Source organism: Neolamprologus multifasciatus, chromosome 10 (genome assembly GCF_963576455.1).
Source record: "Neolamprologus multifasciatus chromosome 10, fNeoMul1.2, whole genome shotgun sequence".
Lineage (NCBI taxonomy): Eukaryota > Metazoa > Chordata > Actinopteri > Cichliformes > Cichlidae > Neolamprologus > Neolamprologus multifasciatus.
In genome coordinates, this window is record NC_140448.1 from 28,509,348 (window position 1) to 28,532,649 (window position 23,302).

Sequence of the window (23,302 nt, forward strand, 5' to 3'; positions counted from 1 at the left end):
TTTACTATTTGATCTCTACTATGTACAGCACCTTGGCTCAACCCGTGTTGTTTTTAAATGTGCTTATAAATAAATTTTGATTTTTTTTTATTTGATCTTAACCACTCTCTTTGGTTAAGTTAGTATATTAAGCATGGCAAGTTTAACCTGAAGTTTGGCGCCCTCTTCTGGGGTTAACAGAAAATTTGTATACTAGTATGCAGACCTTTTATCACTAATACACACCAAATGAACATTAAAAGAGATGATGTTTGTTGTTATAATTACGTAAAATCTCACAGAGTGCACTTAATAATAATAATGGATTGCATTTATATAGCACTTTTCGGGGCCCTCAAAGCACTGTACAATTCCACTATTCATTCACACACTGGTGGAGGCAAGCTACAGTTGTAGCCACAGCTGCCCTCGGGCGCACTGACAGAAGCGAGGCTGCCATATCGCGCCATCGGCCCCTCTGGCCAACACCAGTAGGCGGTAGGTGAAGTGTCTTGCCCAAGGACACAACAACCGAGACTCGGACCGGCAACCTTCCAGTTACAAGACGAACTGCCAACGCTTGAGCCACGATCGCCCCACTTGGTGCGCCACTTGGTGCGCCACTTGGTGTAAGCAATTAGAAAAAAGGGGCAAAAGTGTATTTAAAAATGTATCTGAAGCTACATGTGGCATAGCAGCCTATGTTAGGTAACTGAACTAAGCATCTTTCAAAGATTTTTAACCTAAATCTGAACTTACACACTATCAGGTACTTGACTTGGCTTACATGGATGGATCGATGGATGGAAATATGATCGTAGGCAGAGACAGTGTAAGAGATGAAACCGCACGCAAAGACAAAACCTTTTAAAAACAATTAAATTCATTCAATTTCTTCCACAGCACCAGCTCACAACAACTGCGGCCTCAGCAACTGCTTTTCAATACGAGGAAAAGACTCCATAACACTGTGAGCAAGCACTTGGCGACTGTGGGAAGGAAGAACTCACTTCAAACAGGAAGAAACCTCCAGCAGAAGCAAACTCAGAGAGGGTTAGCTATCTGCTGCCACAGGTTGGGGGCTGAGGGGAAAGATAAGAGAGAAATTGTTCATTGAATCATGGGAAGCCCTTCAACAACCTGCGAGTCAAAGATACTGCGATAATGCTCTAAAGGGCTTCTTTAATTTTACTGCTGAAACTTGTGCTGCTGAGATGCGAGACACTTCAAACCACTGAGACTTGACTCACTCAACCCCATCTGACATTTCTTGGATAAACTCTGAGCCTTATTACAGCATCAATGGGCTCACTAATGTGCCTGAGGAGAATGGGAGCAAATCCCCATAGCTGGGCTGAGTTGTTTAGGTTATTATAACAGAAGATTAACACTGAGAGTTCAAATGACGTGTTCAGCAGCTACTTATGGGTATGATGTGTAGCTGTCCGCATACTATTGCTCATATAGTCGAGTCAAAGCTTAAGCATTTCCCAGATTAGTGGTGTCAATTCATTATATTTATATAGCACAGTGAGGTATACAAGCCATCTACATAATAATATTAATAGAATAGACCGCAAAGGACTATGAAAAAATGCAAATCATGATATCCACCAAACATAGAAAAGGCATCAGCATGACAGCAAATAGACGAGGAGTAAGAACATTTATTAAAAATGTTATTAAGCTGAAAGAAATACACTAACCAAGTGCATTTTTTTAAGATATCGAGAGAGGTAGAGGGGGGCCAAATACAGTTACCTCAGCTGTGCTATGATTTAGTTGAAGGAAATCCATTCAGGATTTTAAATCATCCAGACAGTCAGAAGTGTTTTTCATTAAGTAGGTGCTGTCGAGTGTAGCAGGTAGATAAAAGTGAGCAGAAATGCACAGTAGTGGCAGAATATTTTATTTCTTAAAGACAGAATAAATAAAAGTGGGCCTATCATATTGTGCATACATTTGCATGCTGTTACGGAGTGATTTATAAAGTTGTGATAGGAACAGTTTCATATTCTTTGGCTCTTTTCATTAATTCACAGAAAGTATGCACCAGTCAGAGTCACAAGAGTATAACAAAGGGTCACAGGCTGACCTAAGCTGCCACATTAATATGCAGCGTGCCCAGATAATGCCTTTCTGTGCTTTGTAATAATGGCTCAGTGTTTCTGAGTGTGTGGACGTTGCCCCCTCAGCCTGCTTTGGAGGGGAAGTGACTGGATTATACTCTAATCCCATTATGATGCCGCTGCCATGTGAGGGCCGACTGGAAGGATTAGAAACTGAGGGCTCAACTTCGACAAACCAGCTGACTGTAATGACTGCTCATGCACACTCTTATGGTGCGTGGTGTCAACAACTTACACGGCACTGACCAACAAGGAAGGACCATCCCTCTCGTCTATCAGCAGTAGATCCACCTCCATGGTAACCATGGTAGGTATCATTTGCCTTTGTAATTTTCTGCCTCTGTGAATTAACAGCCTTCAGACTGGCAAGCCTGAAAACATTTGATAAATGATGATAGGCAGAAGCCGGCCAAGTCTGGTGTCAGCCTCACCCAGAAGTAATATATTATGGCAGCATCGGCGTAACTTTGTGCTGAGCATTGGGGGGGGGGGGGGGGGGGGGGGGGGTTGAGATCTCTGTCCAAATAAATAAATAAATCTGGGTAAATTCCCAGATGATTAAACATGCAGCTATTTTGCTGGTAATACCTGAAATGACTAAAGAAAATCAACAGCCTATTTATGCAAGATAATTCATAATTTTTTTGGGGGGGGGGTTATATTGGTTGTGTCTGATTATTGGGGGGATCATAACCCCCCTGACCCCCCTGGAAATTACGCCACTGTATGGCAGGTTTGAGTGTGGATGGTGGGAGATGCCATGAAAATGTTTTCTGATTCATTAAAATTTGCATTTAAACATAAATAAAGTATAAGATGATAACGCCTGAACTTTAAAACAGAACTGCAGAATTAATTCATTTGGGAAATTTGCTGGTTTTGTGTCTGATGTTCATGCTTTACAAATTCTGTGTTTTATATACACCTCCTATTTAATATAAAGGCAGCTAAAGATAAAATGACAGCTTGGAGGAAGTCATTAGTTGCCTCTAAAAACATATTTATTTATTTAAAAAATTACCTTTAGTTTGCAAAATTGCTTTATATTAGAATTTACTCTATTTATAAATCATTTTTTTCTCTGTGTAAAACTTACTACTTTACATAGCATTTTTTGTAATATAGCATTTTATAATATTTTTTATTTCAACTTGTTGAGTTCCTATATTAGATTTTTCAAAATTTTTGGATCTATTTTATCTTTATTATTTTCTTTTGTGTACATTTGACCTTGTTGAGCTATTTCTTATATGCTATATCTTGGCTATCTTAGCTTAGTTTAGCTTAACTTAGCTTAGTTTAGCTTAGCTTAGCCTACCTTAGCGTATCCCCTAATCATAGCTATAGCTAGCTAACTAGCTATAACACATTCTTCTTGCTTTAGGCAACATATAATCATATTATATAATAAAATCACATAAATTACAACAATATTTCAACACATTAGCACCACTAAATTCCGCTAATATCTAATATAAAATTGGGCAAAAATATTTTAAGTGTAAAGAAATAAGTTGCTTTAATGAGACAAGCTGGTTGGTTGACTTTTTGGCTACCCTGCCTGAACATAAAACGCCAAAAGGTTTGTGACCATATGCAACCAGCATTACTTCTTTGTTAATTGCTCAGTTATAACATGTTGCCATGTAACACTGGGTAGCTCACTGGATATATAATCATTGATTTACCTCTTACTAGAAGTAGTTTTTTTTTTTCTTGATCAAGTTTTCATATTATGATTGTTTTAAGCCTCTGGGCTAAAAATATAAACATTAGATAATTTTGAAACTGATCATTTGTGTCTCATTTTTGTAAAAACATATATATTTTTCAGTCCAAAAAATATGAGGAAAGTCTTCATGATATTTCTAAAACATAAACAACAAGTGTTAAAAGTAGAAAGAGAACCCAACTTAGGCAAACAAAGTCGAAATTAGAATTCCTGAGAAGGACATTTGCCCTGTAGCTATAATATAAGAGGTCAAAACATGTCTCTGCATTAAAAAAACAACCCTGAGTAAATTGAGCAGATTAATATGTAACTAAAACAATTTCTGCTGGGGACCCCACACTTGCAAAATATGAAATTAAATAAAAATAATAAAAAATATGCTTTTTTTCCCCATCGTCCTTTTGTAACGTTTATCACCTAAGGGTGTTTGATTTCATTGCTCATTTTAATTAAAAATGCAAAGAAGTGCTCACAAGCATTTTTTTCTTAAAATTTCTGCAGAGTGAGCTGGATGTTTTTTCCAGTTCCATAAAAGGATGACTGATTTAGGCGTTTTTCTTGATGATTACACGTTTGGTTAATTTCACTTACGAAAAGCTAATGAAACTCCTGAAACTGTTTCTCTCTCACACACACAGGGGTCCACAGTACCTTTAGTTTTTGGGTCAGCCTGTTGCCGCCAACATACCAAAGGTCTGTTTTGGAGAAATGACAGATGAGAGAATGATTAAGCTGTCTGACCAACCGGGATATGTGTGTCACACAGATGTCAGTGTGTATACATGACAGTAGGTGAAGGTCTGGATGAGGGACAGAGATACGCAAACACGAGACACAGATGAGACGGTGATAGAGACACAATGTTCAGGAACACTGGTGTCTCTTATCCTTCTCTGTTGTTGTTTTAAAGTGGATAGCCTGCAACAGGCAGTCCAGAGGACTGTATTTCTTCTTCTCTCATTTCTGAAAGAAGTATTTTTTTCCCCTTCTTGGCTCCCTCGGTCTAATCTAAGCAGCAGCAGAGTAAGTGGCATTTTAAAAGTACAGCAGCTGTGACTATGTCAAGGTCTGAGGAAGCAGTCAGAGTCTGATACAGCAAGAAAAAGGCAACATTTTCTCTACTGGAGAAGCAGGAGCAAGCAGGTTCAACAGAAATACCAGTGGTGAATCTAATCTGTGCAGGCTGCAGGCTCTGCTCTGTCTTCATCCTCTACCTCCTCATCCTCCGCTCCAGCTGCAACTTCACACCCTGCAGCAAAGGAAAAAATCTTCGACTAGTTCAGCGCCTGGCTGTTCTATAACCTGCAGCACTCTCAGGTAAATGCATGGAAGTGAGCTGTGTGTGTTGTCACTGTTTATTCAGAAGGAAGGATGTGTGGACTGCAAAACTGAATCAATGTAACACCTCACAAAAATTGACTTTGACAGTGAATGAAGAATTTAGCTATTATAAATGTGGCTTAGATGCCAATTAAGGATTTAAGTATCCGTTTCACATTCTCTTTTACAGGACATAGTTCCCTTTGGGAAGGACATCGGTCAAATCTCACATGTGGAGCTACCCACTGTGGTGACCCTGTCTGAATAAGGGAACAGAGCAAAGTTTGTCAGTAAATTTAAAGGTTTTCAATGAATACTTGAATTTCTTTACACTTAAAGAACGCTGATTTGTTTTTTGGTGGGTTACTGTGCATTGGTTTTAGTGGTGTGAACTGTATGAACTAAAATTACTTTGATTTCTCTGGTGGGAATATTGTTCAAACAGCCAGTGTCACCTGCCACTGTGTCAGCGGTAGATTACACAGATAATACTTGAACTGAATCTTTCTAGTCATTCACTAAACACAAACTGGACCAAATAGGACAGAATAAGAAATCTGTATGTGAACATGATCCAGAATGGCCGATGATTTCTTTGGGTCAGAGCTCATTTAATAAGGACAGAGGCAAACTGTAAATCTGTTCTGTGGTCAGACGAATTTAAATTTGAAATTCTTTTTGTAAAACATGGATGCCATGTCCTCTGGACTAAACAGGAAAAATGGTACGTGCTTTACTACCTCTGGAGTTGGTAGCTTGGTTCTATGCAAAGTTCAGAGCAATACATGTTGCCATTCAGATGACACCTGTATCAGTGAAGGCTTTTCATACCTCAGAGTGACAACATCCCTCTCCCGAAAGTCCAGAATTGTTAAAAGAAGACAGGACACTGTATAGAGGTAAATGTGCCCCTGTTCCCCGTATTTTATACCCCTTAGTATCAACAGAGCAGCGCAGAAACACCACAGTTTACCTGAGTATCGCTGACAGTGTCCATGCCTTTGTGACCACAGTCTACTAATGGCTGCTTCCAGCTTGATATCCACCATGTCACAAAGCTTGAATGATCCCAAACTGGTTTCTTGAACCTCCACAGTCATCAGATCTCAATCCACTAGAACAGCGGTCCCCAACCCCCGGGCCTCGGACCGGTACCGGTCCGTGAGTCGTTTGGTACCGGGCCGCGAGAGTTGAGGCTCAGGTGTGAAATGTATAGTTTTCAGGGTTTTTATCGGTTTTCAGCGTTATTTTGTTATCGTTTTTATTGTTTACTTGGTTTTCCTGGGTCTTTTCACGTGTGTTATGAATAAATTTCTTTTTTTCGGTACCGGTACTAGTTTTATTTTGTTGTATTTATCCACGACACCTTAAAGGCCGGTCCATGAAAATATTGTCGGGCATAAACCGGTCCGTGGCGCAAAAAAGGTTGGGGACCGCTGCACTAGAACACCTTTTGGGATATGGTGCACATCAAAGATTTGCATCATAGATGTGCAGCCAACCAATCAGCTGAAAGTACACAAAGTTAAAATGTTAGCATGGATCAGAATCTCTAAGCAATGTTTCCAGCACCTTGAATCAAACCCAGAACTAACAAAGTGTACATAAGTGTGCATGGCCGGTGAGTGTGTGAGAAATGAAATGTAATGATGTTCATCTGAATGCTGCTTAGCTTCCTCTCCTGTGATTACAAGGTTAGCATTAAACTTAAAACGTTTAAGTTACAATAAACTGTAATTGAAAATCCAAGCTACTCTGCACACAACACTTGAACTAAATGACATTAACAAAATGTGAGAAATGAAGAACTAAAAACAAAACTGTTTGATTTAGGCTACTTTTAATTAGCTAGTATAACTGGTTAGCTTGCTACCTGACAATGCTAAAGCTAAAACTAATGCTAAAACTAAAGAAAAAAAAAAAACGCAATAATGTTTTAAAGTATTATCTAAAATATGAATCTTACTCTGTAAAATCGTAATGAATGTTATATCATCTAGTATTTTACAACTTTCCTCTATTAGCATACTTAGCAAGCTAACAAAACTAAAGCCTGTTTTTTTAATATTACAACCTGATTTTTTTAGGCAGTAAATCTCCATTTAAAAAAAGCACATATAACAAAAATATTTACTATATTTTGTATAGTAATGTGACCAAATTACAGCTATTGTAATTACATTTCTTTAACCAATATTTTGCAGCTAATTAATGAGAATTTTATATAATTTAGTTTAATTGGTTGCCTTTTTTGCAGTTATGACAAAATTATTATTTAGTATTCATTTATTTATAGTATTTAATTAAATATTTCTGTGGGTTTTGCAGGAGCTCGTCACTTCTGGTTGCTTCTGGGTGATCACAGTTACGGCTATGGCATCAGCAGCTCTGGAGCTGATGGGCTTCTTCCTGGGCTTACTGGGGCTGCTGGGGACCCTGGTGGCCACAGTACTTCCATACTGGCAGATTTCTGCACACGTTGGTTCCAATATTGTCACAGCTGTGGATAACATGCGGGGCCTGTGGATGGAGTGCGTCTATCAGAGCACGGGGGCCTTCCAATGTGAGACCTACAACTCAATGCTGGCTTTGCCTTCGGACCTGCAGGCTGCTCGTGCCCTCATGGTCATCTCCATAGTGTTGTCTATCCTTGCAATCGCTATGGCAACTCTGGGAATGCAGTGCACGCTTTGCTTGGAGAGCTCTGGTGGGGTTAAGAGTCGTGTAGCCGGTGCAGGTGGGGTGTTATTTGTCTTTGCAGGCTTTCTGGCTCTCGTACCCGTGGCGTGGACCACACACGAGGTGGTTAAGACCTTCTACCTTCCAAACGTACCTCAAAGCATGAAGTATGAACTCGGAGAGTGCCTATACACTGGGCTGGCCTCTGCACTCATTTCCATGCTGGGTGGGGGGATGCTATGTGTGTCGTGTTGTGAAGAGCAGGAAGGTGGCCGTGGGAGACGCCACGGAGGCGGATATCCGTACCCAGTAGGAGGCGGCATATCGAGCACAGGTGTACGAACAACCTCACAGACCTACCGCAACCCCACCCTGCAGGTGGGGGGTGTCAATACCCCCAGCAGGGGGCAGACACTAATTCGTAGTGCAAGTGGCAGTTCAGAGGGTACGCATGGAGCCCAACGAGCTAGGAAGCCCACTGCAGCAGGATATGACATCACAGGATATGTCTGAGGGGTCCACCTGTCCATTACACCTTTAACTGTAACTGCCTCACAGCTTAAGTTTAATAAATGTATTCTTATAGTGTATCTAAATGAACGCACATTGTCAGTGTTTGCTGGATTTTTTTGAGAAGCAATTGTGAAATTTCAACAAAATCACACAGCAGAACTATTAAAGTTGTGTTTCTGTACTTGTTTGACCTGTTCTCTATAGTTTTCACGCGTTTGCATTGATAGAAAATTGTCACTTTTTATCTTTATTATCAGTCTTTTACTATCCTTGTGAAATATAAACAAAGTAGACAAAAATGTAGGAAAAATACATGAAGACATTGTCAATAAAAACAGTTTATGAACGGTTTTCATTACGTGAACGCGTTCTCATTAGCTACATAGATGCCTAGCTTTTGCTGCATGTGTAAAAATCTGACTAAAAGTTTTCTACATAGCAGCCAAAATGGATGTTTCTAATCTAAATCAGAAAGAATACTTCTCACAGTACTGTATTACCTGAAACCGATGTACGACTGTGCCTGCAAAATGTAAACTATAACTATAAATTGTATTAATTTCCATCCTATTTGAAAATTTGAATGCATTTTCAAAGAATTACAAGTGCCTTGTACATTAATATCAGTGTATCACAATGAGATTTCCAGTCATGCAAAATATAAAGAATATTTGTTAAATTTGAAAAGGGAAAATCATGATATTAACGTCTTTAATCTGAATCCTTTGTAACGACCAACAAGGGGCAAATTAAGCTTGTATAGAAGTCCCCCTATATGATTCCCTTAGCAAAGACTTTACTGATGACCTCATGAGTCTCACTGAATACAATTCAAAAGAGCAATAAATCAGCGTACGCTTCAAGTTAGGAAGTCTTCACAACACTTTGAAATTCATCATCTCAAAGCTTTAAAAACTGGACTTTGCAAACCAATGGGTGACAGCGCGATGGCTGCATCCATCCTTTCTATACAGTCTATGTGTACATTGACCTCTCTGCGCCACAGACAACGACGACACAATGAAGTTTTCACTGGACAAACTCTGTGATGACTCCATTTTTAAATGACCACAAGCATCCTTTTCTGCATTGTACTCTTTTGTATTTGGAAATAAATGTAAACTTTTCCTACACGCCTTTTGCAGAGCTTTTCTTGCCTCCTACACTGCTTTTTCCCTCAAAATGGTTTTGCAGATACTAAAGACAGAAGCAAATGTACTGACCTAAATGAAAAGCACGGGTTAAACTAGTATACGCTGCAAAAAAAAATATTAAAGGAACACGTTTTAATCCGAGTTTACCATCGAGTCTTAAACCTCTGCGATATTAATCTGGTCGTTTAAGTTGCAGACTGGGTGTTAATCAGTTTCAGCCGCTTTGGTGTTAATGAAATTAACAACAGGTGCACTAGAGGGGCAACAATGAGACAACAGGTGGAGGCCGGTGATATTTTTTCCCTTCCTCATCTTTAAGGACTGCATTTTTTCACTAGATTTGCATTTGGATAGAGTCAATGTCACTGATGTTGCACATGCAGTCCAACTCCTCCAGGATGACACATCAATATGCTTCATTGCCAGGTTTGCTGTGTCTCCCAGTGCAGTCTCAAGAGCATGGAGGAGATTCTGGGAGACACGTAGTTACTCTAGGAGAGCTACAAAATGACCTCTGGCAGGCCACTGGTGTGAATGTTTGACCAAACAATCAGAAACTTTGTGAGGGTGGCCTGAGGGCTCAACATCCTCTAGTGGGGACCCTGTACTTGGGAGGACATGCGACACACGGGAAAGGGTTTGGAAAGGCTGTGGAGAACATTATGCTGCCTGTAATATAATCCAGCATGACTGGTTTGGTGGTGGGTCAGTGATGGTCTCGGGATCACTGAGTGACCCATGTGCTCGCCTAACATAAACTGGAACCACATTTGTTCCAAACACACTACCCAGTCCATACCAGTAAAGATATCCAGCATGATTTTTTTCCCCCATTGAGATCTGATGTGCTTTCAAAGTGGTTTTGCAGGGACTGTAGACAGAAGCAAATGTATTGACCGAAAGGAAGAGCACAGGTTAATCAATAATGGCTCTGGTGCATCAGGTGTCCACAGCAGTGAGTCAGTCTGTGCCAGTGTTTGATGAATAAACAGTGTGACTTCCATGAACTGCTTTAAAGGAAGCATTTAGAGTTGTAACTTTTCTTAAATGATTACTCTGAAGCAGACAAATAGGTTTGACATAACCATTAGAAATAAAGCAAACTATCTGACACTTGAATGGCCTTTTAAATTGCAGCTGTTAATATTTAAAGACTGCCAGTGTTGTTTGCGTTTAGGCTGCTGTTTTCCCATTTTCTGAACGGGAAAAAGATTGCAGCCCTGAACCGAGGGCAAACAGAAATCCAACGCAAACAGACCTAAACAAACAAAACCCTCACTTTAGTCCGATCAATAAGCAGTTTGAGTTCGACTAATAGCTGCATTGTGAGACCGCTCACTGGGTCAGTTTGCATCCACCAAAATGCGATAAAGGCTCTGAGATCTGAGGCGTGAAAAGTTGCCTCAAACTAGTCTTTCTGCCCTTTTAGCCAAAGTCAGCTTAACTAGAATGAATCGAAAATATTAATTACACACAACATATATCAGCGTATTTGTAACTTCTGTTTATGCATAAAATTATTAGATGTACAAGGACTCTTAAAGCTATATACATAATTGCAAGTCTACATTACAGTGCAAGTGATACTGAAAAGACATGCACACTGTGGGGGACACCAGTAAGGATTTCTGTTCATTTCAAGTTTTAACCTAAAATCCTGCACACCACAATCCCTTGACCCAAACATATTTGAGCATGAGAACGCCGTAGATAAGTAGACAGAGAGCACGCACACCAAGGCTGTGTGAAACACAAACTCAAAACACACTTTGAACCCTCCTGAGCACCCCTGGGTCACAGAGGTGCGCGCAGCTCTTATGGGAATGTAAACACCTCGTGAATGAGGTCTGTGTCTGTTACTGCGGTTACTCAGAGACACCTGCTGTAAATAAAGGTTGTAGACATTTCCACAGGGGAGATGATACATACACTGTATGAACCTGGACTAACGCTGGGTCTGAGAGAGCAATTAACTGCTGCGAGAGCTCATTGACTCTCACGCAGAGAACATTTTATGATCCAAAAACTAAGGAATTACACAACAGTGCTCTACAGTTACCAAATAAATATATTGAAGATACCAGCTGACCGACCAATGCAGCATGAGAAAGAACATAATCATGTGTCGGCACAGGTGTCAGTTTACTAAAACAAACAAAAAAAGGATTGATTGAATTCATTCAGCTACCAAAAATGAATCTTATATTTGTAATCTGACAAAAATCATCAGGTTAACTGGAGTTTAATATGAAGAACCCCTCCACATAATGTACTTTCTGTTGTTTATATTTTATTGTACTTATACGAAATAAAATATAATTGAATTCAAACTATTAGAACATACGGTAATTTTACACCATAGGCACACCTGCAAACTTACTTTTAGCTTAACAGCGAAGGAAGTGCAGCTTAGAGCTGCTGCACACTAACAAGATGAGAACAAGGACAAAAAAATGTTTACTTTAAATTAGTTTATTTTTTTATTATCTGTCAGGGGAATGCTTTTAGATGTTCAGAAGAGTGCAAAAAAGTGTCCAATCTATCACCCCAAAGTAAACATACCACATGCTGGCTGTGACAGAGAGTAAAACTATTGTTTCCTGCTTATTTCTTTTATTTTTGTTAGTTTTATAAAATAATTTCTAAAGTCTAGTTTTTACCTTTATTTAAGTTAAAAAAAATGTTGGTGTTTTTTCAACCTTGATTTTAGTTTTTAGTCTCTCAAAAAGCTGCGACTTCATATCCAGTCAACTTCTCTTAACCTTGACTGAATGGCTCCATCTAGTGCCCACATATGGAATAGCAGTAAACTCACACCTAAACCACTATTGAAACCTTCACAGAAGCCCTGCATGTTAAACTGCAGTGGAAAATAAAGGAGATGTAAGAAAATGTATATAAGCTGAAAACTGTGGATTGTGTGCATCGACTAGGACTGCAAGTCTAAAAAAAGACATAAAATAATTATTGCTTTAAATAATCTAGAAAGAGAACATTTGATAAACTCTAAAGTAGATACAGTAATGATGTGAAATGATGAAGGGCGTTTTTATACATGAAATAAGTTCATGTGAAGTCTCTTCGTGTGACATGAATCAGATGCTTGAGCTGACTCGATAAACAAAAAGCTTTTCCCGAGAAACAGATTTGTGTTACTGGATGTTTTAAGATTCTGGATCATTTAAATACGTTAATTATCAAAGTAAATGACACACTGCTGATAATAATAAGCCAACGAATCCAACTTTATATCCACAAAAAATAAGTACACTGTGACATTAGTGTCAGCCATTCACAACAGTCTAATTTACATAAAAAACATTTTTCTTGTGTTTTTTTATTTCTTCTCCTGCCCTTCCTTCTCCTTCTGTTTCTCCTCTTCCTGTCGTTCACGGCCAAATTCGACCACCAAAGGTTTCCCAAGCAACCGGTATCTGTGGACTAACTGCAAGGCATTCTGGGCCGTTTCAGCATCTGCCAAAGAAAAAGAAACACGCCAAGTAACACCCCAAGGAAAGAACCAAAAAACTAAATAAGGAAAATAACAACTCCCACTCTGGATTTCCGGTTTCATGAGGGGAGAGTCTGGAATGAAAGGACCCCCGTGGAGCTGCAGAACAAATGTAATGTATGTGTTTTGAATCTCTGTAAGGTTTTCTTGTGGCCAATTTTCATCAATTTATCATGTTTTTTCTAGACAGAATGTGCATGGATTGATGTTGATTGTAGTAAAAGACTTTTCTGTTAAGCCTAGGCACGCCATAGCACCACGAGCTGCTTTCGTGGCTTCCGCCATTTTGATTTCAGGCATGAAGCCACCAGTAGCAGCAGAGAATTTGGAGCAGGAGCCTCCTGATACCAGTCCCCTTCAACCACTACACAACCACCTGCTCTTTTACACACAGGGAGGTTCCTGTTGTGGTCTAACTACGCCTCTAACGCCTAGTTACTGTTTGTGCCAGGTGCCATCCATAGTGAGAATAAAAGAGGTTTCTTTAGTAAGCATAAGGGGAGGCTCAACAAACAATAACACGCTCTAACGCCTCACAGACAAAGCAGCCATGCCCCTAACGCTAATATCCAGGTGGACGAGTCATAAAAACCCCCATTCCCCTTCAGTGGAGCGGAGAAAGTCCATCCATAGGCTGTAAGCATACTTGTTAACATGCTGTTTAACATGCCCCTCTTTCAGCCATTGAGGTGGTCCCATCAACAAATTGGATTTTTTGTAAAAACCAGCTGGACCAATCATGCTTTAGCAGAATGTCAGCATTTTGGGCGCAGACTCATTTGCGATGCTACACTTGCAAAAACTGAAACAACATGAAGTTTTTTGTGTAGAAACTAGTGTAAAGAATTACTTTACTTTCCCGTTCATTGAGTACTATCTCCTTGAACGCCCCCTGCTGCACACCTAGCTGTATTGCAGATAATTTTGCCCTCAGACTACCCGACTCTCACCTTTTATCTTTCTCACCTGGCAGAGTGATGAAAGCCTGACCCTTCATCCTCCCAGTCAGCACACGGTAAAGCACCGGGGGCCTGTCCGTCCTCTCAAATCTGGAGAACAGCGCCACCAGCTGGGCCACTGACGCCTGTGGGCTCAGGTTCTTCACACACAGGACCTACACAAAGAGAGAGAAAGCACAGTGAAGCTGGTCATGTTCTGTAGCGCCCATCTCTTGACTGTCGCACTGTGTCGTGTTGAAAGTACATCTGATGATGCCAGGATGTGGCCCTCTGTTTCCAGCTGCAGCTTGGATGTGCTCGCAGGAAACTATAATTACAGTATACAACAATTATCATCAAGCTCAATTTACAAGCGAGTGCCTCTCAACCTGCACATCTTAAAGGTTGTTAATTGCTGTGAGAGGATTTGTTCCATTTTAATGTGTCATTTTAGCAGCGCTACTGTGCAGCCAACATACAGCTTCACTGTGCCTTTAATGTTATCCCTATGGGGAACGGGGAATAAATACACCACACGCAGAGGTGGATGTGCACACTTTCAGATGATGTAATGCCTTTATGTTAGATAGAAACAACAATCTGGGAAGTGCTGAGAGCAGAAACTGTGGAAATAATCATTTGGTGCCACAGCTGCCCTAAAGATAAAGGAACTGATCTTTCAGGATCATCATGAAAGTGTGAGGTTTACAAAGGTAGCTGCTGAGACCTTGGAGGGTTTCCCCGGCTGGTAGTTTCGGAACCTTGGAATGCTCCGGATCCCTTCATCTGATTCCCGGTTCTTTAGGATTTCTTCATCTGTAATTGTCTCAATCTCCCCCGTCACAGTCAGTGGTCTGCTTGGCCCCACCTTTGCTGTTCCGCACAAGCTGCTGATTGGCTGGCTTATATTAATCTGTCTCGGAGGAGCCAGTTGCAGATGCTCTGGTTTGTTTTCAACATGCTGCTGATCTGAGGTGCCTGAAACTGAGTCTGTCTGGACGGATGAGCAACTGTTTCCAGCCTGCAGGTCTGACGGACTGTCAGAAGCGTCTCTCGATTGATTTCTGTCTGTCTGTTGGTTTTGTGATTGGTCAGATTCAGCTGTGTGTGGTTCTCCTGTCGGTTCTCCCTCAGATTTGTGTTGTGAAGCTTGTTTCACCTCCTGCTCCCTGAGAACTTCTCTATAGATAGAGTCCAGTGGGTCAGAGGATGACGCCCCCTGTTGGTTCTCCTTCTTATCTTCATCTGTGATGGAAACAACACAGGTTACACTTTCCTGACATGACACAATTATGACAGATGACTGCAGATTTTTTTACATTTTGAATTTTACCATAATAAAAACAAGTACAATTATTGTCTCATGCTGGGTCAAAGGACGGGGAAGATAAATGTGTTTTAAGATGAGTTTCAAAATGGACAACTTAGGTAACTGTCCCCTCTGAACTCCTGCTTAGACTTCTGTATATGTAGGAGCAAGTGGTCATATGACCTGAGAGCTTGGACAGCAGAGTAGAGGTAAACCAGCTCAGAAAAGACCATTTTAGGATTTAAAGACAAATACGAGAACTTTGAAACTGACTCTAAAGAGCACAGACAACCAATGGTGTGAGGCCAGAACAGGTGCTATGTACCTTTATTTACGTGTAAAGCAAAAGGCACGATGCAGCATTTTTAACTAAGAGAAGACATAAGAGGGAAGACTGGCTTTGCCCAAAGTAATCCAGTCGAGATGTCAAATGGTTACTGTCTCCAAATGCTGCCTAGAATGGATAGGTTTTATCTTTGCCAAGCTCCTTACCTCAAAAAAGCCAGACTTCATGTCATCAAGACCTACAAGATGTATTTTAATTGAAAAGTTATCCTTCCTTCAGGATATAGATCTGAGTATCATCGGCATAGCAGTGAAAATAGATCCCATACTGTCTAAGAATGAATTCCAGAAGAAGTGCAAAAAGCAGTGGCCCTAAAATTGAGCCCTGTGGGACCCCATATGGCAGAGCAGGAATCAGAGCCAGCAAGGCTGATAATGCTCATCTGTTTTTCTCTGCTAAGAGTACACAGTTGTAAGTCAATAGTGGTTAATTTTGTTGGTTACTTCAAACTTTCTTCTCCTGAATGGCTGCCCCTTGAACAGCATGTGGGCGGGGCTTGTGTGCTTCAAATGTTTAGATTGGGGATATCCGCTTTTTTTACATGATATAGACCTAATAGTAGAAAAAAACTGCCTGAAGTTTCAGCTTGTACAAACAATGACCTCATTGCTGTAAAAGTATATTTATGGCTCAAAATAAGGAAGGGTTCACTTTTTAAATATAATTTAATAATTTTCAAAGTGAAAGCAGCTGTTGCCTCTCAGATGAGAGGTCAACCCTGGAGCTTCCTTACTATCAGTTCCACAAAAAAACCACAACTAGTCACTTCTAAAACAGAACTGAAGATGTGTTAAAGGTATCATTTATGGCCCATAAGGTCAAAATCATACAGTCCCTACTCCGGCAACTCTTTCAAACTGCTGTAATGCTCTCGATCAAGACTCTAATGTGTAATATTTGAGTTTTGACCTGTGACTTCTTTTTCACCAACAACTCTGTACCTCGATGATAGAGCGCTGTGAGGAAACCCAGCCGGTCATTCCCATGAAACAGGGCTTGTTCGATCTCCATCTCCCGGCGTGACAGCGGCCGGCTGGACGCAAAGCGTTGTGGGCGGGACAGAAGCTCCATCCGGGCGGCGATTTTGTCTTTAATTGCCTGCAGGCGCTCTTCCTTTGCACCTGGAGCTGCACACACACCGTGGGACTGTGTTGGAAGAAAGGCATTCATGTAAAGGACGTGTGCATTAGCCTTGCTTGAGTGTTTTTCTCTAAAAATAATTAACTTTAATAATTAAAATAATTAATAAACTTTCGAGAAACTCTTACATTGATGCAATAAACATTGTGCATACTCTGAGATGAAATTGGTGAAAAGATCCCCACAAATTCATAAGGAAAAACTTCAAAGTCTCTGAGATTTAAGTTACGCATTATCCAGTAAAAACTTAAATACATGATCATGTTGGAGAAACTCTACTATCTCGTTTACCCAGGTTCCCCCCCCCCCCCCCCCCCCAAAAAAAAAAAAAAAAAAAAGGTTTTGGACACTTTTTCCAAAAAGTCTTTGACACAGTTGTATAATGGACTCACAACATGTCTTGTGGTGTGGAAACACTCCAAACCACAAGACAAACCCAGCCTCTGCTGTTTGGAGCCGCCTCTCTGTCCTCTGTTTTACCTTCTCTGCTGCATCTCTGCTCTGCCACAGCTGGATCTCGGTGTCATTCAGGCCCAGCTCCCGCAGGCTGGCCAGTTCCTTCTCCCCATCTTGCAGGGCCTGGAACTGGGAGAGGCTCTTCACTCCCGCGGCCTGCTCCCCAAACGGCCGATAAAGCGCCGCTGGGGCGAAGCACTGCCTCTTGGCTACACATCTGTTAGACAAAAATGATTTCAGAACGAGATCAAAACTAAGCTCCGGAAAAGCAGCTGTAGCCTTATCTGAGACTCTGGTTTAAAGGTCACATGGCGGCTTCAGATGTTTTAGAAAGAGAAAAGACTGTGTGTGTTTCTGTAGCCCCGAGGGCTGTGCTGCTCTGTGGGACGGTGAGGATAACATGACACAGCATCTGACACTTTTGTTCGAAGCACCTCACAGCAAGAAGAGTGTGGGATTTTTCTTTTATAAAGCACAGAGCGTTCGGTACAATTGAAACTGCATGGCTTTGTCCTCCCACTGAGTAACACAAAAACAGGTCTGATTCTCTCGCTTTAATGTTTATATATTATCACTGTGTGACACGAATCTTATCCAGCGAGAGGTAAACCACAAGCTCGCCAAAACTAAATATATATCAAGCAGATCTGACTTCAGTTGGACCAATAAATGATATCAGTATTAGATTTAAAACTGAGCTGAATTAAAAGACAATTTATGGATTTTACAGGTTCACAGGTGATCAGGGTCCTTCAACTGTTCCACACCCTTACTTTAGAATAGAATATCTTTAATTCACTGTAACATCTAACACATACAATGAAACTGAGGGCAAATCCAACATCGCAAAGGTTGCAAAGAGGGGAACACATATACAAAGCACTAAACTACTGCATTTAAACTTCTTGCCATTTAAATCAAGAGGTGATCAAACTTTTCAAGTTGTATCTCCTAAATTTTGAAAGACTTCCACAGCTCATCAGGTCTACTGAATCTTTTGAATGCCTAAAAACTTATTTCTGTAGGTTTTAAAGGGAGAAAGATTATTTTTGGCTCTTGTTCCTCTAACGTGTGTATGCAAGAATGAATATCAGATCATGTGTTTGAAAGTCTGAATATGTATATTTATCTTATGCATTTATTATGCTTTCTCCTGTTCTGACCGTTCAATGTCGACGTCAGTGTGGAGCTGCTGCAGCAAGAGGCCATGCAGCTGCCGCTGGCCCTCGGTCTCCTGCTCTTCCAGCAGCGGGCCATCCTCACAGGGTCGCCGGGTCACTCTGACAAATTTAACACAGACACACAGCAGTTCAGAGACTCACTGGATGCTGATATAAAAGAGATATACCTTTTCAAACTGGCTAAAAAGGCCACAACTAAGTTCACAAGACTGAATCAAGTTGGAGGCGTCAACTAGTACGGCTTTCTAGAAAAAGTGCCTGAAATTACTAAACCACATCTTATGCAAACAACAGTAATAACATCTGTATTTATTTTAGCTTCCTGGAATTTTCAAAATAAAATTAACAACACCTGCTTACAACTAGGGCTGGGCCATAGTTGACAGTAATACCGGTATAATGTTGGGCAACGATAAGAAAATGAAATATCGCGATAGAATATGGGTATAACGCGCATGCGCAGTGCCTTTGTTTTCATACACACATGGCGGAAAAAGCATGGCGGCGACGGAGAATGAGGAGGGCGAAAGCGGATTGTTAAATGAAACGGATGAACCAGAATTGGTTTGTAAAAATGCAAAAACTTAAGTGGTGTGGAACTGGTTTAGCTTTCATCCGTCAGATACACAACAAAGCACTATCTTTGGTAGAGCATGCTAGCGGGCCGTCGTTATTACCGTATTTTTTGGAAAATATGGCACACTTAAAATCGATCCTTTGATTTTTCTGAAAATCGACAGTGCCCCTTATAATATAATATAAATATAAATTTGTCTAGTGTCAATTATATCGTCAGTTATATCGTTATTGCAAATTTTCAAATGTATGTCATGATAAATATTTTTGGTCATATCGCCCTGCTCTACTTACAATTGCTAAGAGATGAAAACCCCACAGTACTGAAGGAAGATACAAACACAGAGAATCAGAGAAAGTTCTCACATTAGTGATAATGGGTATTTTTGCTAGAAAAATGATCTAAATGATTTAATATGAGCAATTATACCAGGCCATTGCAGATTTTTGAATTTAATAAACATGGCTGTATTATATGGACATCTGAGACTGCTGATGCTGAGTTGTATTTTTTTTATTAAATTGAGAATCTGGCCGACAGCAGACGCATATATGTTTTTTTGTCATTGTGTTTTTGAAAAATCCCTACCTCTAGTACCAATAAATAACTGCTTTTTTTCAGCAAATCATTAAACAACTTACTTGGTAAATTATTGTAAAGTAAATACTGTCTTGGAGTGCCTATCCCTACATTATAAATCCTTTTATCAAGTGCCAGAATTAGTTTGGAATTATAAATCTTCACAAAACAGAATATTACGCAAGCTTGCAGTGGGTTTTTGCAATATGCACTGATATATGTATGTAGATGCCCTGCAGGAGGTCACACTGTCATATCTACTGCTTGTCCCAGACTCTGGGGTTGTCTGCAGCACTGAAGGACTGTGGGACTTGTTTTAAGGTTAAAGAAATAATCTTATAATTTTGAATGAAAAAGTACTGTTTTGCTTTGAGTAAAAGTGCCAGTTCAATTCTCTGGCATATCATCTTCTTGATTTTTTAGCTAGGAGATAAACATGGGCAAACATATTGCTTACCATCGATGCTCATTTGAGCACTGGTGCATCATTATTAGATTTCATTCTATAAAATTTGTTTTAAAGATGTAGTACTGAATTATTGGATAACACATAAGGCTCTTTTCTCAAAAAACATCTTCAATAAGTTTCAGGCAAAAATTATGACTTAAATATAGACTGGAGATAGTTTGCATGAGCCACATGCAATTTATGTTGCAAACATGACATCACCCATTGGTTAGTGAAGTCTTGTTCAGAAGCCTTGAGGTGCGTGTTTTTGCTCTCGACGTCTTGGTGTTTTGAGACCACACGTGAGGAGCGAAGGGCGCGTTTGGAAAAACTGCATCCTCACTAAATTACGAACACATACTGGACATTCATCCTTTCTGACTCTTAGAAAGACCAAAATTCACAAAAAGATCTTATTATTCTATTAAACATTGACCAAAACTAGTGACAGCCAATCATCAGGTCATCAGGAAAGTGTTCACTGAGGTCAAAGAGAACGAGAGCACAAGCCAGTTTTCTAAGGGTCCTTAGCCAGGAGTGCTTGGTAGCCTAAAACACCCACTACAGCCTACAGTTTGTCAAACAGCTCTGCCTACTTCCCACAAATGCCTTATCTCTGGATGCCAGAATCTCAACAACACCTGGGTGTATGTCTCATTCCTCTAAGTCATGGGAGTCTAAGGAGCCTGGAAAGAAAGCGGCTGGACTTCTTTACGTTTTGGGAAGATGTCTACTTCAGTTCTACAACTTACAATGCAGTCTTGTGATTCCTTCCCAGACATCTCAACCCCCACTCACATGTTGCGTCTGGTGACCTCAATAAATGACATAATAGGGTGAGGCAAAGTCTCACAGTGGTTTCACCTTGGCTCAGGTGATGAGGCACACGATTAATAGTGGGTCAACAACTCTCTTGATGGACAACCCTCTCTAGGTTTCATATACCTGGGACTCTCCACGGTTTGAAGAAGCCTCTTGGATTAGAGGTGAAACGTCTTCACAAAACTTAAAGAAGTCCAGCCATTCTCTTTACAACCTCCTTAGACAACAGCTGGATGTGAAGAAACACCAAAGTCTACTTGTACAGTGACCTTTTGACATCTATTAAACGTATAGACTTACATACGAGTTAGCTTGGATGTTGCACCCGGTGAACATGGATTTATACATGTTTATTTAAATGGAAACTATGGTGTTAAGGCTCCCTCGTATTTTACTCAAGCGCTATATGCACTGCTGGTACTTTCTACTTTTTTTGTTTTTTATGGCAATTGCATTGGCAGTTATGTTTTTCCACTCTCTTCTGCATCTCCTGCACACATTTAAATGATCTGATATACTGCTGCTCCTGTTACCTGTCCTTACTGTATTTTCGATCCACCATAAAGCGGATCGTGTATTAAGTAAGAAAGACCAGTAAAAATTTCAGGCTTTAGTTTTTGAGATAGTCACGCTCAAATGCAAAAGTGCAAAAAGAAGTGGCTGGATAGGCCTCTTTAAAAATAAATATCTATGAAGGTATTTAATACTGAAGCTAAAATTTCACAGAACTCATCATATATGTCAAATTAATTGGAGCTGGTCGAGCAAAAAATGATCTAAAAATCTGATGATTTGAGACGGAACGACCCTGATGTAACACAAATCTGCTACTTGTGAACATCTCTATGTCTATCACATTACCTGAAGAATACACGCACACACGTTCAGGGTAAGGTAATGTGAATGGGAAAAGAACCAGAAGGTAGGTTTTTAGAATATTTGAACACTTTCACCACAGGTGATCATCTGCCTCCATCTCATCTATTAATCCTATTCCTCCTCCGTCACGTCGGCCCTCTGCACATCCTCCTTCACTACATCCATAAATCCTTTCTGCAGTCATCTTATTTTCCCCCTGCCAGGAAGCTCCATCTTCATCATCCTTTGTCCATTATATCCACTATCCCTCCTCTGCTCACGCCCAGACTATGCCATGTCTCCAAGCTGCTCAACCTGACCTGTCTCTGTCTCACAGACGCATTCCTAATCCTGTCCGTCCTGGTTACTCCTCATTGGGTAGCCCTCCTGACACACCCAACAAACGACAGAAAACAGACCTCGGAGCAGTTGCACACCTTTTTCCCCGCACTGTTGTACAGCGTGATTTCAGCCCCAGGTAAATTAGCCCACGTTAACTAGTAAACTCTGTAGGGCATGCTTCTCCAGTGCAAAGAATTCTGCTTATTTTTATTTAGATATTTAGCAGTTTTTGAATTTAGAAGGTACATAACCATACTTTATTTGTGCTTTTGTTCACGGTGCATTTGTATGAATACAACATGAGTGGTTGCTCTGAAAAAGCCCAATGCTATCCCACCTACAGAGGAAGCCAAAATACAACCTCACCTTGCTTTTGGTGTGCAGGAGATGACGCTAACGTATTTCTGTTATTTTTTAAATTTCTTTTAACATTATCCAGATCGAAGGTAACGGGAGACTCTCCCACGAGACGAGAGACGGTCCGTGCTTAACAGTAATCTACAGAAGTGCTGAATAAACATGTAAAAGTAGTTTGTAAAGCTGCTAGCCTGACAGATGAGCTAACGCTACATGAGTTTAGCTGCTATCTCCATGACAACATCCTGAGGTAGACGTAAAAGGTACGTAACGGATTTACATTGTTATTTTTTTCCTTACAGCGTCGTTAACCGGGGTCTAAAACCCAACGCGTTTGATTCAAGTGGCACAAATGTTTGAAACGAGTAATATACAACAAGGATAACTGAAAGTTTTGTTTACCTCCTCATGTTTCCTGGCAGAATTGTCAGTTCCGGTGTGGAATCATGGGAAATGTAGTCCGACAGAAACTAAACTGTTAGCACCGTTTTCATGTTTACAGTTGCGGGAATTAATAAAGACAGCGTATCGTACCTATGTGTGATATTAACCTAACCCCAAATTATGGGTATTTTCGGCTGAAACCCCCCCAGCAAGAACATTTTTAATGCAAAACCGGGATTACTAAAAAGCCTGAGGTTCTTAGACTGCACATTACACACTGCACATCTCCTCTGCATTATTTGGCTCCGTTTTGCGCTCAATATGCAAATCCTCATCAGTCTTGACACGCAGACTACATTTTTTCCTTTGTGCAAAATCCCTATTGAAGAAAAAGAAAATAAAAAAATAACAACGCCCTCGCACTTGCCACACCCCTCTCTATTACCGAGGGTGTGGTTATGACTACATCTTTCACCCGAACTGGCTGTGCCTCTCCTCCTTCCATCTTGGCTGTGCACGGTGTCACATTTATCAAACCGAATGCTGCA

The 23,302-nt window shown here is 40.5% G+C and overlaps 3 protein-coding genes across 11 annotated transcripts in view; 2 read left to right on the plus strand and 1 right to left on the minus strand.

Annotated features, from left to right (window-relative positions):
- Positions 1-1,356: 1,356 nt before the first annotated feature.
- On the plus strand, positions 1,357-15,504 carry cldn2 (claudin 2). Of its 7 annotated transcripts, none has more exons than XM_085173773.1 (4): positions 2,149-2,415; positions 4,479-5,157; positions 7,489-13,134; positions 13,991-15,504. In XM_085173773.1, exon 3 carries the CDS (start codon positions 7,534-7,536, stop codon positions 8,350-8,352), a length of 819 nt encoding a protein of 272 aa, XP_085029899.1. In that variant the 5' UTR covers positions 2,149-2,415; positions 4,479-5,157; positions 7,489-7,533; the 3' UTR covers positions 8,353-13,134; positions 13,991-15,504. The 7 variants fall into 7 exon arrangements, 6 of the variants coding, with proteins under 6 accessions (XP_085029896.1, XP_085029897.1, XP_085029899.1 ...); XM_085173775.1 differs by having other exon boundaries at positions 5,023-5,157; XM_085173774.1 differs by lacking the exon at positions 2,149-2,415 and adding an exon at positions 5,351-5,446 and having other exon boundaries at positions 3,261-5,157.
- rbm41 (RNA binding motif protein 41) lies at positions 12,207-23,298 on the minus strand. Its single transcript, XM_085173755.1, has 7 exons — positions 22,773-23,298; positions 18,370-18,486; positions 17,231-17,423; positions 16,552-16,756; positions 14,683-15,200; positions 13,984-14,131; positions 12,207-12,980 (listed from the first exon to the last, which is right to left on the minus strand). Exons 1-7 carry the CDS (start codon positions 22,778-22,780, stop codon positions 12,844-12,846), a joined length of 1,326 nt encoding a protein of 441 aa, XP_085029881.1. The 5' UTR covers positions 22,781-23,298; the 3' UTR covers positions 12,207-12,843.
- The window catches only part of klf8 (Kruppel like factor 8), a 93,352-nt gene continuing 91,726 nt past the window's right edge, over positions 21,677-23,302 (plus strand). The window contains exons 1-2 of one of the 3 annotated variants that reach the window (XM_085173758.1): positions 21,677-22,149; positions 22,453-22,633. The gene's annotated coding sequence lies outside the window, so the exon portion shown is untranslated. The other 2 variants (XM_085173759.1, XM_085173757.1) reach the window with 2 other exon arrangements.

Coding starts and splice junctions, on each gene's coding strand:
- rbm41 (XM_085173755.1), bottom strand. Junction 17,424..18,369: donor ACTGACGTCGACATTGAACG/GTCAGAACAGGA, acceptor TTTGTCTAACAG/ATGTGTAGCCAAGAGGCAGT. Junction 15,201..16,551: donor CACAGCGCTCTATCATCGAG/GTACAGAGTTGT, acceptor TTTCCATCACAG/ATGAAGATAAGAAGGAGAAC.